General features: G+C 39.4%; 1 protein-coding gene across 6 annotated transcripts in view; it reads left to right on the top strand.

The window, feature by feature from the left end:
- Positions 1-13,591, top strand: part of rxraa (retinoid X receptor, alpha a) — a 136,555-nt gene that overhangs the window by 34,931 nt on the left and 88,033 nt on the right. The window contains exon 1 of one of the 6 annotated variants that reach the window (XM_026296875.2): positions 3,654-4,007. The exons of the other annotated variants lie outside the window; for them this stretch is intronic. Within the exon in view, the coding sequence (XP_026152660.1) occupies positions 3,980-4,007 (28 nt within the window). The 5' untranslated portion in view covers positions 3,654-3,979. Of the gene's footprint in view, positions 1-3,653; positions 4,008-13,591 lie in introns of those variants that run through there. 6 annotated transcript variants of the gene reach the window in all.

Raw genomic sequence — 13,591 nt, 5'->3', positions numbered from 1 at the left:
GCTGACTAGATTTATCGCTGTGTCTGTTTAAATGTAGCCAATTTCACTATAATACGATATTAAAGAATGATGCATGCCTTAGCTTCAGATGTTCTCATTGAGGAAGCCTCCCCAGCTCATGGTAGAGTTCAAAACCTAGCATGGTGAGCCAGTGATACAGCCGACCCAGTGTTCAATATTGATAACAGCCCTGAGCAGAATGGGCTCTAATCATTTAGAAAAATATTGTGCTTTTTTTTTTCCTTTTCTAACTACCGACTCCTGGCCCACTGCCTAGATTCATGCCATCCATCACTTCGATTTGATGGGCAGATATCTACAAAACTCTTACCACCACCACAGTAATGGACTAGTAGAGAAAACTGGCTCTGTGCATGTGAGGTGAAATATGCTTTGTAAGTGTGACATTCAAAACCTGAATTGATTATTAAATTTAAGTTTAACAAATAGCAAAAGCTTTTCCATCACTAAGACGTGATCTTTTGAAAAAAAAATGGAGCCAAAAGTAAAATTGTCACAAAAATTATTTGCCAAACTGTCCATTAGTTTGAGTTCATGGTAATCTTTGTATGATGTAATGATATAATACTGACGATGAATTGCATAGTGTAAGACTCTGCTAAATGACTGTACTAAAATGAATGGACACCAATGGTTGCCTAGAACAGTAAGAAAAAGAGCTTCAGAAAGCTAAAACTGCACAGCATATACAATTTTCAAGTCAGCAAAAATGTAAAGTATGAAAATGTGACACACTGGCATTTTCCTTTTATATCTGTCCTTACAGTTTTCTTAGGAAAAATAACCAAATATATGACATTATATGTGCTTCTGTGTGTGCAGTGGTCTTCCTGCCTCAGAGCGCGTCTCCAGTGTTTAGTGTGTCAGCTCTTGTTGATTTCCGCAGGGGAAGTTGCCTCAGTGCTATCCTCAGACAAAACCCTGACCCCGAGGTTAAGGAATGTGAACCCGGGGCTGTGACGATCAAGACCTTCCCTCGGGGTGAACAATGCTGAACACCTCAGCAAACGCCCTAATGATCTCACTTGCAGTGGTGCTGCTCAAAGCACAGTCCTTTCTTTACAGATTAGTGTTAAAAAGGAGACATGAAATTAAAAAAAAATGTTTTCTGTCTTACAACTTGCTTTAAGTGGTTTCTTCTATTTTGTTAATAGTCTTGGCTATAAAAAAGGAGGAGTTTGGTAGATTACAGTTTTAGTATTTACAGTTTTCATGTTCAATTTATAGTTTAAGTAATTTATTTTTTAAAAAGTCTAATTGTCATTGGCTATGGATAATTCTGTGAATTTGAAACTCATAATTATAAGTTGAATTCTTTTGAGTTTTATAATATTGGATAAACAATTACAGGGTTATCAGAAATTATTACAAGTGTTTTTCACTATTTTGTGGCTACTGACTAAACTGTTCATAGAAAAAAATTCTAGTGCATATTTATCTGTACATTCCTCAGGAGTCGAAACCATTGTCATTGTTACTAAAAGAGGCCATAATCACTTATACGAATAAGCTTGTTGTGATTGGTCAAAGTACAAAGGAGACCAAAAGGCCGTTGTCTCATTTATCACCCACTTTAAGAGAAGGAGAAACAGTAGGAGGGGGGCTGTCAAAGTAACCATAGTAGAGTGTATCGTAACAGTGGTGGTCTCTCATCCCCTGAGGCCCAAACACATTGCTAAAAGTAGAGAGGAAAAAAGAAAGGAATATGGAAAAGAACAGTGATAAGAGATGTTGCAGTTAAGGGTCTAGTGTAGATTTGAGGTTTCTGCAAGATAAAGTGTGAGGGCACGAGGAAATCCAAAACAGCCTCTAGAAAATTTATATTGATGGAGGTGAAGGGTTAGACTGCTATTAATCATGACCCAAGTTGAGGATTAAGTAGCTCAATGCAGCAGGCGCCTCAACGAGGTGTTTAAAAGGACTGTTGTGTCTGTCTTCTATTACAGAGCAAAGGCCCGAGGCACAACAGCCTTCTGAACCGAGGACAAATAGGATGTCCGATCGCTGCGCTTCCCTCCCTCCTCGTCTTGATGAGCATTTACCCAGCCAATTAAGCCGCTTAACATCCTCATGCAAACATGACACCATCTGATGATTGATAACGCTTTAATTGGAAGATAGATGAAGGAAGTATTCACACAATAGCAAGGCCTGGTGTGAAATAATCACCTTTTCCCCCTCGCGCATCTGCACACTCAGACACACACACACCTTCTCTGTCCCACATGCGCACAAACACACCTTGAATCAGTGCCCAGTCAGTCTTAACTTTTTTCTTTTTTTTAATTTTGCACAGCTGCCTTTGATCTTTGATGTGCCATGCATTGCATTAATTATGTATCTCGCCTCAGTACAAATGTGGCGAACACCTTCAAGTGCTTAATAGGAGCAGGCTCATCACAGGGGCCCAGAGGATGGCTGCAGGAGGCTTATATACACCATACCCTACATTGCCCATATATGCATGGCATAAGGGATTTTACAGTATGGGGAAAACATGAAGCCTACATATGTAGTGCTCTCCATCAATCTGGGCCACATTTTTCACTCTCCTTAAACATGTACCTCCTCAGTATGTTCAGGACTGGGAGTTGAAAGGAGGTACACACAAGATGGATGTGGCTTGAATTAGGCAAACTGTTATGGCCAGATACAGCAAAACAAGGATGGCAAAATGATCTAGATCTAACACTGGTCTAATGCAGTGCGAGATATGCAAATTGAGCATGCCGCTGCTTGCTTTAGAGTTAAACTCTAGGGTGGTTCGATGGGCTTATGTGAATCTGCCTCAAACTTTTATACATCTGTAATAGATGAATTGATTTTTTTTTTATGCCATGTTGGCAGACCATAGTATGAATTTCATAAACATTAGCAGATGTATTCTGAATTTAAAAATACAATATAGCTTTTAGCTTGTGCAATGTCCTTGAGCTGGATGTACTTTTTGTTGTTGTACAACACAATATAAACAAAATATATCTTTGATAGACTGGAGGATCTGATCTGTCAGAAATTGGCAAAATATCAGAATTTAAAAACCTTTAAGAAGTTTTTTCACCTTTGGTCTCATGTTTATTATAAAATAGTCTCATATGATGCTTTCTGAATCTGAAAACAGAATCTGAAAACATATATATATATATATATATATATATATATGTGTATACATACAAGCAAAGCTTGGGTTTTAGTTATTTAAACATTGGTGGAATCAAACCTTGAATGTACATTTATAAAGGAATGAACAGATTTGATATCAGATTGAGAATAATTACTGTGTAGGGGAGTGTTTCTCTCTAGCAGCTTCTAGAGAGAAACAGACTTATTGCTTCAGCAGTTGAACCGTGTATCTACTGAGCCAACAGCCCTGGTTCAACAGGTGTGACCAGGTTAAAATAACAGGAGATACGCAGCTCAGCTGAAAGGGTTCCACGTGATTGGGGAAACCTGTACGGACAGGAAAACGGTCCATTTTTAATATCTAAGATAAAACAGAACGTACTCTGCGTGCTCGTCTTCCTTCCTTGGTAGTCGCTAATTTGAACGACCGCGATAAGGCTCCTGTTCCTGTCGAGGGTGTCGCTGCAGCTCGGTGTCCGCTGGTGGGAGTACCCCTGTGCAGGTCCCTTTTGCAGTGCGGCTCCAGTAGTTGGAGTTGTTGTACAGCGAGCACGACAGGGTGAGCAGAGGAGTGTGAGCGCAGCAGCTGAGTGAGCAAACAGAGACAGAAACATTAGGTTATCTTCTGAGACTATCACACTTCGACCTGTCACTTTTACCGCCGAGTCCCGTCTACTTGAAGAAGAGCAGCAGCAGCAGCAGCAGCAGCAGCGGAGGAGGAGGAGCAGCAGGAGCAGCAGGAGCAGCAGCCCCGGTTTGCTCGAGCAGCAGCCGCCTGTGTAAAACTCCCAAACGCGGTCGTCTCAGCTGGCATGAGCTAACCTACCAGGCAGACATGGAAACCAAACCATTCTTGTCATTGGGTAAGTTTCTTTAACAGCAAGGCCGTGCTGTGTTGTGAGTGTGAAGGCTTTAAGGGACTTTTCGTAGAAACAGTGTGAAACCTGTCCACGCGCTGCGTTTTTTTGTTTTTTGTTTTACCTCCTTTTCTGTTTTGACAGCGCGTGGAGCGACCTGGCATCAACACGTTTGGCGCTGTTGACGAGCCGCTCCGGACGCTGCCGTCCTAAAACTCACTCACACTGACTTTTAGCGGGGTTTTTTTGTTTGTTTGTTTGTTTGTAGTTTGTTTTTTTGGAGGAAACTGTCTTGGACATGTTGCGCATCTGCTGTTGCTGTTTTAGCTGGTGGCATCTCGCCCGGGACAAACTGTGCGCTGCAATTAAACGTGTTCGTTTCAAGTTTGCACGTTTCTGGTTTAACGTCATTACTTGAATTTCTTCGTTTCATCAACAAAACCGAGATTCAGCGTTTGCTTTTAAACGCGTCAACACTTACGACTCAACAAATTTAAAGAGCGGCAATTTAAACATAAAGGCGCAGTTTGTTGTTGTTGTTTAGTTGTTAAATTAGCAAACGTGTTGTGTATGTTTTCTCCTGGTTGAAGTGAAAGCTATAGGGCAGACACGCGTGGAAGCCCTGATAAGCTTCAGTCTCTGCTGTAAGTAACTTGGTTTGCAGCTGTATTTGCTTCCGTTTAGCTGTTTAGACTACGGGGAGCTAGTGTTCAAAAATGAACCTCAGTATAAAAAAAAAGACACTGATTTGAACTTGTACCTGTGGCCACACGACACTGTTTGACTGAGTATGAGTGAAGTTGTGTCTTCTATGTTCAAAGTGTAGTGCAAACCTCACACAAGTTAGAAACACGTGACACGGATGGAAAAATGCATGGGGACCACTAAATTGATATCATTTGTGGGTATTGAACAGAAGCGTGTTTTATGTAGATGGACATGTGCCATGTAACCCACACAAAGGTTACTGGCTGGAACCTCTTTAAAAAAAAAGTGTTTTTTTTGGTTGTTTGTTTTTTTGTTTAGTAATTTCTGCACAACTGCTTTCACATTAATTTTTTCCCAGACAGTACAGGAATAAGGGAGCGTTTGCACAGCTGTAATAATCTGCAATATTAGCAGAGGTCATGTTTGGATTTCCAGAATTTGGTTTGTGAATAGCTGTGTTTTGAAAACTATTATTCTTAGGCCACATCTAATTTGTGTTAATGGGTCCTTTTAATTTCCAGTTTTTAACACGCACAGTATTGTCACGTCAGTCATTAATGCTGAATGCTACTGTAAGTTTGTCAAAGTGAACAGAGGGGCCCCTTGTCCTCTGTAGCAAAGACACAGCACAGACCTGTAGGCAGGTCCTGTTATTGTCTGCTGCTCTTTCATGAAGGCGTCATGTTACACTTTGACACGTATCATCAGCTGCGTGTATGCACCGGGAGATTCACGGGGACTTCTGAGACACCGGGCAGCTTTCTTCTGTTACAGTTTCTGCTCACTGACACTGTCGCCACAACACCCTTTATGTGGCTTCCCAGAAATACTCTAGACCGCCGGTGTTACACACACTGCCAGGCTGTTATTACAGGTGCACCGTATTGTGTGTACACGTTGAAAGTGATTCAAGTTTCACTCTGCCTGACTGTGCACCAAGGGCAGCCCGTACAGACATTTGGCAGTCTTATCTGAAAGCATCTGTGGTTGGTGTAAGTCTCAATGCTTAATTGTTTAACTATGGAGGAACACTTTGCCAGCAGTGTTGGATCTCATCCTTTCCCCCAAGCCACATTACATGCTGAATCAGCAGCCTTTTTAACGCGTATAGTCCTGGTCTATTGGCCCTCAAATCACCATTTATATTTAAACTTGCTCTATCAAAGGTCCACCTGAGCGCTGTTTGATAATTGGCCCCGTCAAGGACACCACTATCTGTGAAGTCCTTGAATATATCGATTACCCACTTACTCAGTGTAATTATTTGTCATGCTGCATTAGAAATTCTGACATGCAGCTGTTTGAAATGACAGCTTTAGGGTGACGACGTCTTCTTTTGGCACTGTATGGTCAAACACCCCCTGTATGTCTGACATTAAGCTATGAAGACTGGAAGGATGACATTGAAAGGAGAATGTGTTCTTTTGTCAGAGCAATATGAGGCTGATCATGACAACCTCTCAGTGCATTAAACGCTGTGGCTGAAAGGGAAAGTAATTGTTTGGACCATGCCAGTTTTGTAGAGTTTGTCCTTATCTGGGGGTCTGAGGATGGAAGGTGATGCAGGTATAGCATGTTGCTCAGGGTGTAAATCCTTTAGAGATATACATTTGTGCAATTTAAATAAAACTGACTGTAATGCAACAAAGATTGCAGTGTGGAATATACAGTCATACTTTATAATTAACTTAATTGACTGAAAAATAAAAGTTTAAAAAACTGTTCAAAAAGGAGATTAAACAATCAAGATTTAACTTTAACTACAATTTTGAGTAATAAAATAATTACATTTAGCACAGCAAAGCATCCTTTTATAGAAGTTTTACACATTGAAATTATATCAGTGTTTAAATCTTTGATTTACAGAGCTCCATGAAACAAAACATCCTCTCTTGATAGGTCATAATTAATTTAATATGGCTGAAAAGTGCCTGATTGCTCATTCCAAAGATCTGTTTTACCACCTGCTAAAGAGATGTGTGTGTTGTTTCTCATAGACCTGGAGGAACTAAAATCTGGTTCTTTCTGTTTGGGGAACATAAGGTACCCCTGGCATAAAAACACACAGACACTCACTCCCAAAATCAATGAAGTTCATGGTCTTTGATGAGAAAGTGGAGGGGGCTGCATTCTTTTTCTGGTAGTAACTCAGGAACAAAGGTAATACGTGTGTGTGTGTGCGTGTGTGTGTGTGGTGATAGTGGGAGTGGGCTGGTGGAATTACACTGCCTAAAGCATTTGGCCAAGTTTGTCTTTTACGGCCATCCAGTTTTGTGCTCCTAATGTGATGCTTTTGCTTCCCCTTTGAGAAAAGGGGCTGCAGCTGTCATTTTTATTGGAGGAGTTTTATAGTGAGACTTAATGGCTTAAAGTGACAGCTCTCTCTTTCCTCTAGCTTTTCTTCTTTTTCTCAATCTCACCCACAAGGCCTTTAACTCAAGCAAATCAAAGAAAATTTGCTTGCCTTCTATAGACCCACCCTCCACTTTCCCACCCCTCACCCCTGCCAACATTCAAGCCAAACTGCATGAGAGAAAATAGAAGATTGATGCTCCCATTTTGAGCTCAACAAAAGTGTGTGTTTTTTTTATTGCAGTAAACTGCCATGACTATATTTATTTTTCTTCATGGAATATGTCTGTTGATTAGATAAAGTATTCATTATACTTCATTACTGAGAAGAAGCTGCATTGGCTTCAGATGAAACAGAGCATACTTTAGCTTGTCATGCTTTCTGTTTTCTCCTCTGCAGCCCACACTTCTAAACATAGTACAAATCAAAAAGTGCTGGAAGGCTTTCTGATGCACAAATCATGGAGTGACTCAAAGGCCCATGAATTATTTGTGTAAGGAGCTGCTCTCTTGCAGGAGGTCTTTATTGATAATGGCGGTACTAAGCATTGCACCTCAAACCTACCTTGACCTTTGCTCGATCATTTCAGGAATTTGCCTTTGGCATTAAGTCTGTTGTTTTAAAGTGTTTAAAGACAGTAGCTTGTTGCGCTTTCTTTCTATCCCTTGTCAATTCCCCTCTGTATCTTAAGATTCCACGATCTAAGATTTGTAGTGATTCACACCAGATTTGCAAGCAAGTCAGGTCTAAAGGAGAAAAATGTCCTTCAGAAATCCCAGAACCTTAAATGACATCTTTGCGTTGCTTGTTTTATCTTCTCGTATAGTCCAAAACCTAAAAAGTAACAAATTCTTACTTAAAAGCAAAAACAATTGAATAATTTGCATTTTTGCTTGAAACATTTCTTAATCAAATCAATCAAATCTTTTTTTCCAAGCAGTATTTACCGAAGCTTGGCTGTGGCTTTGAACACTTTGACTGCTCAGTGTTGGAATCATCACCATTAGTCTCAGGGTTTATTGCGGGTCCTCTGAGTGTCTGAATGGCTTTTCTGTGGGCTGGCAGTATTCAGGGTGCGTACAGCCACTCTTTTGAAGTGGAAACGTAGCCTCTGTGGGGATTTGACCAGATCACACTCATAATTCGCATTGAGAGGAAGGTCGGCTTGCCCTACTGTAGCCAGAACACTCACTCACTCACTGCTCTGCGTGAAAATGACAATCCACATTGAGACATTAACAATTGGAGTGAAAAAAAAACAGTATATTATAGTTGTGTTGGGAAAATAAAATGCTGCCAAAAAGAAGTAGCTGTCAAAGGGTAAATGCCACCTCCACTGTAGTCATGAAATTGGCATGTTTTGATTAATAAAAACAAGTGTCAACTCTTCCTCTTTGGTTGCGGTAATTCATTAGAATATCTTGGTTTTGATGTGTTTTTTATATATATATATATATATATATATATATAAGTAATGGGCAGATAGGCTTTGATGGATATTAGATATAAAAAGTGTTGATTTGTGTATAATTTACTTGAACAAGTCATGCGCAACAACATTGCAGGAGTGAATCAATTTTTATTTCTGCATGTTTACAGTACGTCACAGAAGTAAGATTAGACTCGAGTGAGTCATTGCAGTAACATGTATGTGATACAGTGTTTGCAGTGTCACCAATATGTAACGTGATAGAAAGCTGGAATGATGTGTAGATGTTTCTGCAGTCCTCAAAGAAAGAAAAAGAATTAGATTGTGGACTCCAACTGGGAGGTTGTTTTTATTAAGTTGTATATTCAGGTGTATACACAGCACCCTCTCGATCTTTTTTACAAACACACACTTAATCACCCCATGTGTGTCTGTATGTGCTGCACGTACATATAAACACTTGCAGCAGAAACACAGCAAGAAAATTAAGACTATATCTTTTACTGCTCCATCACATCCTTTTTGAGGTTTCAGGGTGTGAGGTGCCCTCCTCCCTCCCCACCACCATCACCACTGGCCCACTGTTATGTTTGTCTGTCACCTTGCCAGATGCCAGGGGTTTGGCTACTACACACTGCTGGGCACAGGGCCATAGAAATCCCACAGCATGCGAAACACCTCGTGCATGGTGTGTGTGGAAGTGGGTGGCTGTTTGGGTGTGAGCAGAAGGCAACAATTTTGAGAGCAGTGCTTGAGTCGCATGTGCATTACACCTGTATAGAGGGCTGGAAGAAATGGAAAAAAATCTTATCACAATCATTTTTTTTCATATCAGTCAATATCGATATAAATCATATCATCTACCAAAGCACTATTTTAGTCAAACTTTCCTATTCTTAAGTGACATGTGAAGACATAAGGTTCATTTTGATTTAAATATTATTTATTTTCTTCTAAAAATTGAACATGGCAAACATAGTACATTATACAACTGTATTTGAAATAAATAAAATTATTGATAATAAACTAAAATCTTTACTCTGAACAGTCAAAAGTCTTACAGGAGAACACAATAAATTTGGCCAACTCCAAATAAATAAAATCTTATTTCTTATATCTTGAATCTACAACTAAAATATTAAAGCTTTCACATTTTACAGTAGAACAGAAACTAAAATCGTTGGTCACTTGCAAATAAATGAGGTAGGTCTGTTGTGCAGCAAGTGTCACTCTTGTTTTAAGGGACCACCAACACTTGCTTGGGTCTGGGACTGTAAAGTCTTGCATTTTATAATAATAGTAGTACATTTTATTTATAATGCACTTTATATGTGAAGCAAATCTCAAAGTGCTACAAATTATTTCAACCCAAAAGCTCTGATAAAAAGATAAGACAGATAAGACCAGATTTAAAATCAACAGTCTGTGGCATCCTCAGATACTCTGGAAGAGCATTCCATAGTGTAGGTGTCGCTGAGCCAAGGTTTTATGAAATTTGATGTGCTCTAGAGGACGGCACTGCTTTAGGTGGTAAAAAGGTTTAGTGGTATAACCTGTTCTTAGTGAAACATTTGTATATTCTTGTCAAATATATGTCTATGTTTTGAAATGCATGCTACTCTGCTTCTTGCTGGACTTTAAATGTCCAAAATATCTCCACATTACTAAAGTCCTCAGAGCCTTGCTCTCACCAATGCTCTCGTCTTTTGAGCGTCTGTTTAGGTGTTTTCATCGTTAATGCCAACACTCAGGTTCTCAACATTTTCTGTTCTGTTCTGTTCTTCTCTTTATTCAGGCCCCACTACAGACTTTACTGGCTTACACAGCGACAGCAGCCCAAACATTAGCATGCAAACTGGTGCTGGCTGCTCCTGCACGCTCTGTATTGTGTGTGTTAACCTAACTGACATGCTCTAACTCTCTTCCAGCCACATGATTGGTTAAGTGCAGCACTATTTTTATTATCATTAGCTGTTTGTGCTTTCTGTCAAAACAATGATGAAATGAGTTGTTAGAGCAAAGTTATATCGCAAGTGGGTGGTAACAATAAACACATGACAAATGTGTGCCTCACTGCTGAGTCTTATATTTCTGCTGTGTGAATGGCTGGAAGACCTGTCCATATCGAATAAAAAATGGCCAACTTTTATAATTAAAATCGACCTTTAATCTTATTACGCTGCAACACAAAATTCGATAATTGACAGAGCCCTACCTCAATGCCAAAAACACAAATCTTGACTCTGATTGGGTAGCTTGAAAAGTAATATTTTTGTATATATAGTTATATGCAAGCAATCCTTTTTAATACCTCATGATTAAAGGCTGTGCATACATATGTTACAAGCACATATAATAACTTTTTAAATTTGGACGATAGCAGCTTGAAGGAAAATAGACAGGAGAAAGATAAACTAGTTGTCTGTGAATGTTAAGCCAGTCTTGAGTGGTATTATTTATAGAAGAAAGAAGATTTTAAATACCAAACAGCTTGCCAAGATACACCCAAAACTGGCTAAGGACACCCCGCATTTTCTTCCCCACTTCAGTCTGGTGGAGGTTTGCACTGGCATCAGTGTGACCTCACTCATATTGCCAAAACTTAAAAACAATAACAACGTACTTGTTTCTTCTTCAGACAGAGTGGGATACCTCTGTTTTGAATGGAATTGCTTTCATACCTAAAAAATTTACTTTTGAAATGGCCATAATTTAAAATTAGACTTAGAATAATGCACACTGGCAAGTGAAAATGGACCTCTTCTTTGTTTTGTCACCATATCATCTTTAGCTTCCCTGGCTAATGCAAGGTTTAGGCTTTATACTGTACTGTAATATATGTGCAGGGAATTTTTAAAAAAGTGTGAGATTGTGAAATTATGTTAATTTATTGAGTGGGTCATGCAAACACATCTCTAATGAAATCATGTTCCACAACTAATATCATATAAATATGTCTGTAGCTGCTCTTATTCAGCATTTGAATTTTGATCCTGCAGCTTTTTTCTCCGCAGCTTAAGGAACTCATGAGCTCTAAAAGTTGATAAGATGGTCTATAAATAGCCAAATATTAGAATGTAATATTTAAAAAACAGGAAAATTCAAAGTAAAATGCATTATTAGTTACACAACTAGGACCAATTGAAGAAGTAATAGGGTTTCTGAATACTGGTCCTCAACTCAACAAAATGCTGCACAGCAACTTGCAATCACTACACCTACTTAAGGAAGAAACAAAGAAAACATATCAGTTGCATTAGATTGAATTTAATAGCAACATCTTGTGGAGTTAAAACATGAAATGTCCCCATTTATTGCTCTGCTAATCAGCTCCTATTAAAGAATACTTTAGCCATTTATAGCAACCATAACCACAGGAAATTATTACATCATTTATTGTACAGTAGCCACCTGCTATCTTGGCCATGTGTCCATACAGATTGGAGTTAAGCCTGTTGGGACTGAGGATATTTGATGCAGTTGTTCAGCCACATATCAACCACAGCTTTTCCAAACCCTATTAAGTGGAAGCTCTCAAAACATCGTGCTTTAGAAAGTTTTCTTTGACTTTCCTGTCCTTCTCATTATGCAGCAACAGATTTCAGGTTTAACTTCAGTGAAGTGGCCATTTAAAACAGTCTGTAAGATTAGAGGCTGTGACTGCAATTATGATAAACAGAGGATCCATAATGAGAGCTACCAAACAGTCTGGATTACTGATGAGGTAGAGAATACTGAAAGATATTAGCAGATGCAAAGGGATTGACACAGGTCATCTCAGGAATGGATACAAAGCATACATACTGAGTGATTTGTAACGTTCATATTATTTTCACAAATCACCATGCATAACCAAGACTAGAGAACAAAGACAATATGTGAGATAACTGGGTTCTTCCATAGGTTTTTATTTCTGCCAGAAGTAGATAAAGAGAGCTTAAATATTGGTTGACGCCTGCAGGTCATGCATCTTTGTGTAGCTGTTCAGGCTGTGGCCCTTGAGCCTCAGCACACTTACCTGTATGTGTGTGTGTGCACTTACAGACAGACTGAGCAGAAGTCTACAGGGCTTTGGGACTGAATCGTTAGACAACTTGCTGTGGTCATCTGGTTTTAGAAATTTTCTCAATGGCAGGAAGGTGCATGGGTGTGAGGTGAGGGAGGTGGGCTATCTAGAAAACCAAAATGGAGCCCTGTATTCTTGACAGTGACAGATGAACGTTACTCATTTCACCTAAAATAACTTTAATGAAAAAATTAAATTTTGACTTTCCACTTTTATGACTAAACTGGCAGAAGACACTTAGAAGGCCTTTCCCTCCCTTCCTCTGCCCACAAGATTCTATTTGAGTTCAACATTTTATTGTCCCAAGAGGGAAATTTGCTTTGCAGACGAGGTTTGCTGTAAAATCAGAAATTAGAGCCAAGTAATACAAAACAATGAGGCCACATAATAGAAAACGGCAACAAAACACTTAATAAATTTCTCCATTTTAAACCCATCTAACTAGAATGTAGGGCACACATATCTACTTTTTAAAGTGAGGACCACTACTTAGTCACTGACAATAAGACTGAATTAATGAATGGAGGATGTTAAGTGGTGACAGAGTTAAATGCTTTTTAATGTCAGCTGTGTAGAATTTAACCAATTTACTAGACTGAGAAAACCATCACATTGTGCCACCAAGGAAAATATTCTGAGTGATGTACAAGGCTTGCTGTTCCATAACACAGCAATTTATTCTTGACTCTTCACATGATGAATTTGAAATCCAATTCACATGTCGTCTAGCCTCTGTATACATCTGTTGGTGGTGGTACATTTGAGAAAAAAAGTTGAGCAACCACGTTTGCTAAGCAGACCGAGACAGGCAGGCACGCACGCAGGCACTGGCCGTGTCTTTGTCATCAACGTTCAACATACCAAAGCGCTGACAGTTGTCTGTTCAAACGGCTCTGACAAGTTCAAGTGTCACATTTAGGATGCTTTCTTCTGTTTCAGCCCAGAATGGGAAACACAAGAAGGCTGCAGATTAAACAGCACAGATCTGCGCACTAAATTTTTGGGGGAACAGGGTTGCCATTTCCAGGACTGTG

This window comes from Mastacembelus armatus, chromosome 12 (genome assembly GCF_900324485.2).
Source record: "Mastacembelus armatus chromosome 12, fMasArm1.2, whole genome shotgun sequence".
NCBI lineage: Eukaryota > Metazoa > Chordata > Actinopteri > Synbranchiformes > Mastacembelidae > Mastacembelus > Mastacembelus armatus.
This window is presented reverse-complemented; position numbering and strand designations above follow the sequence as displayed.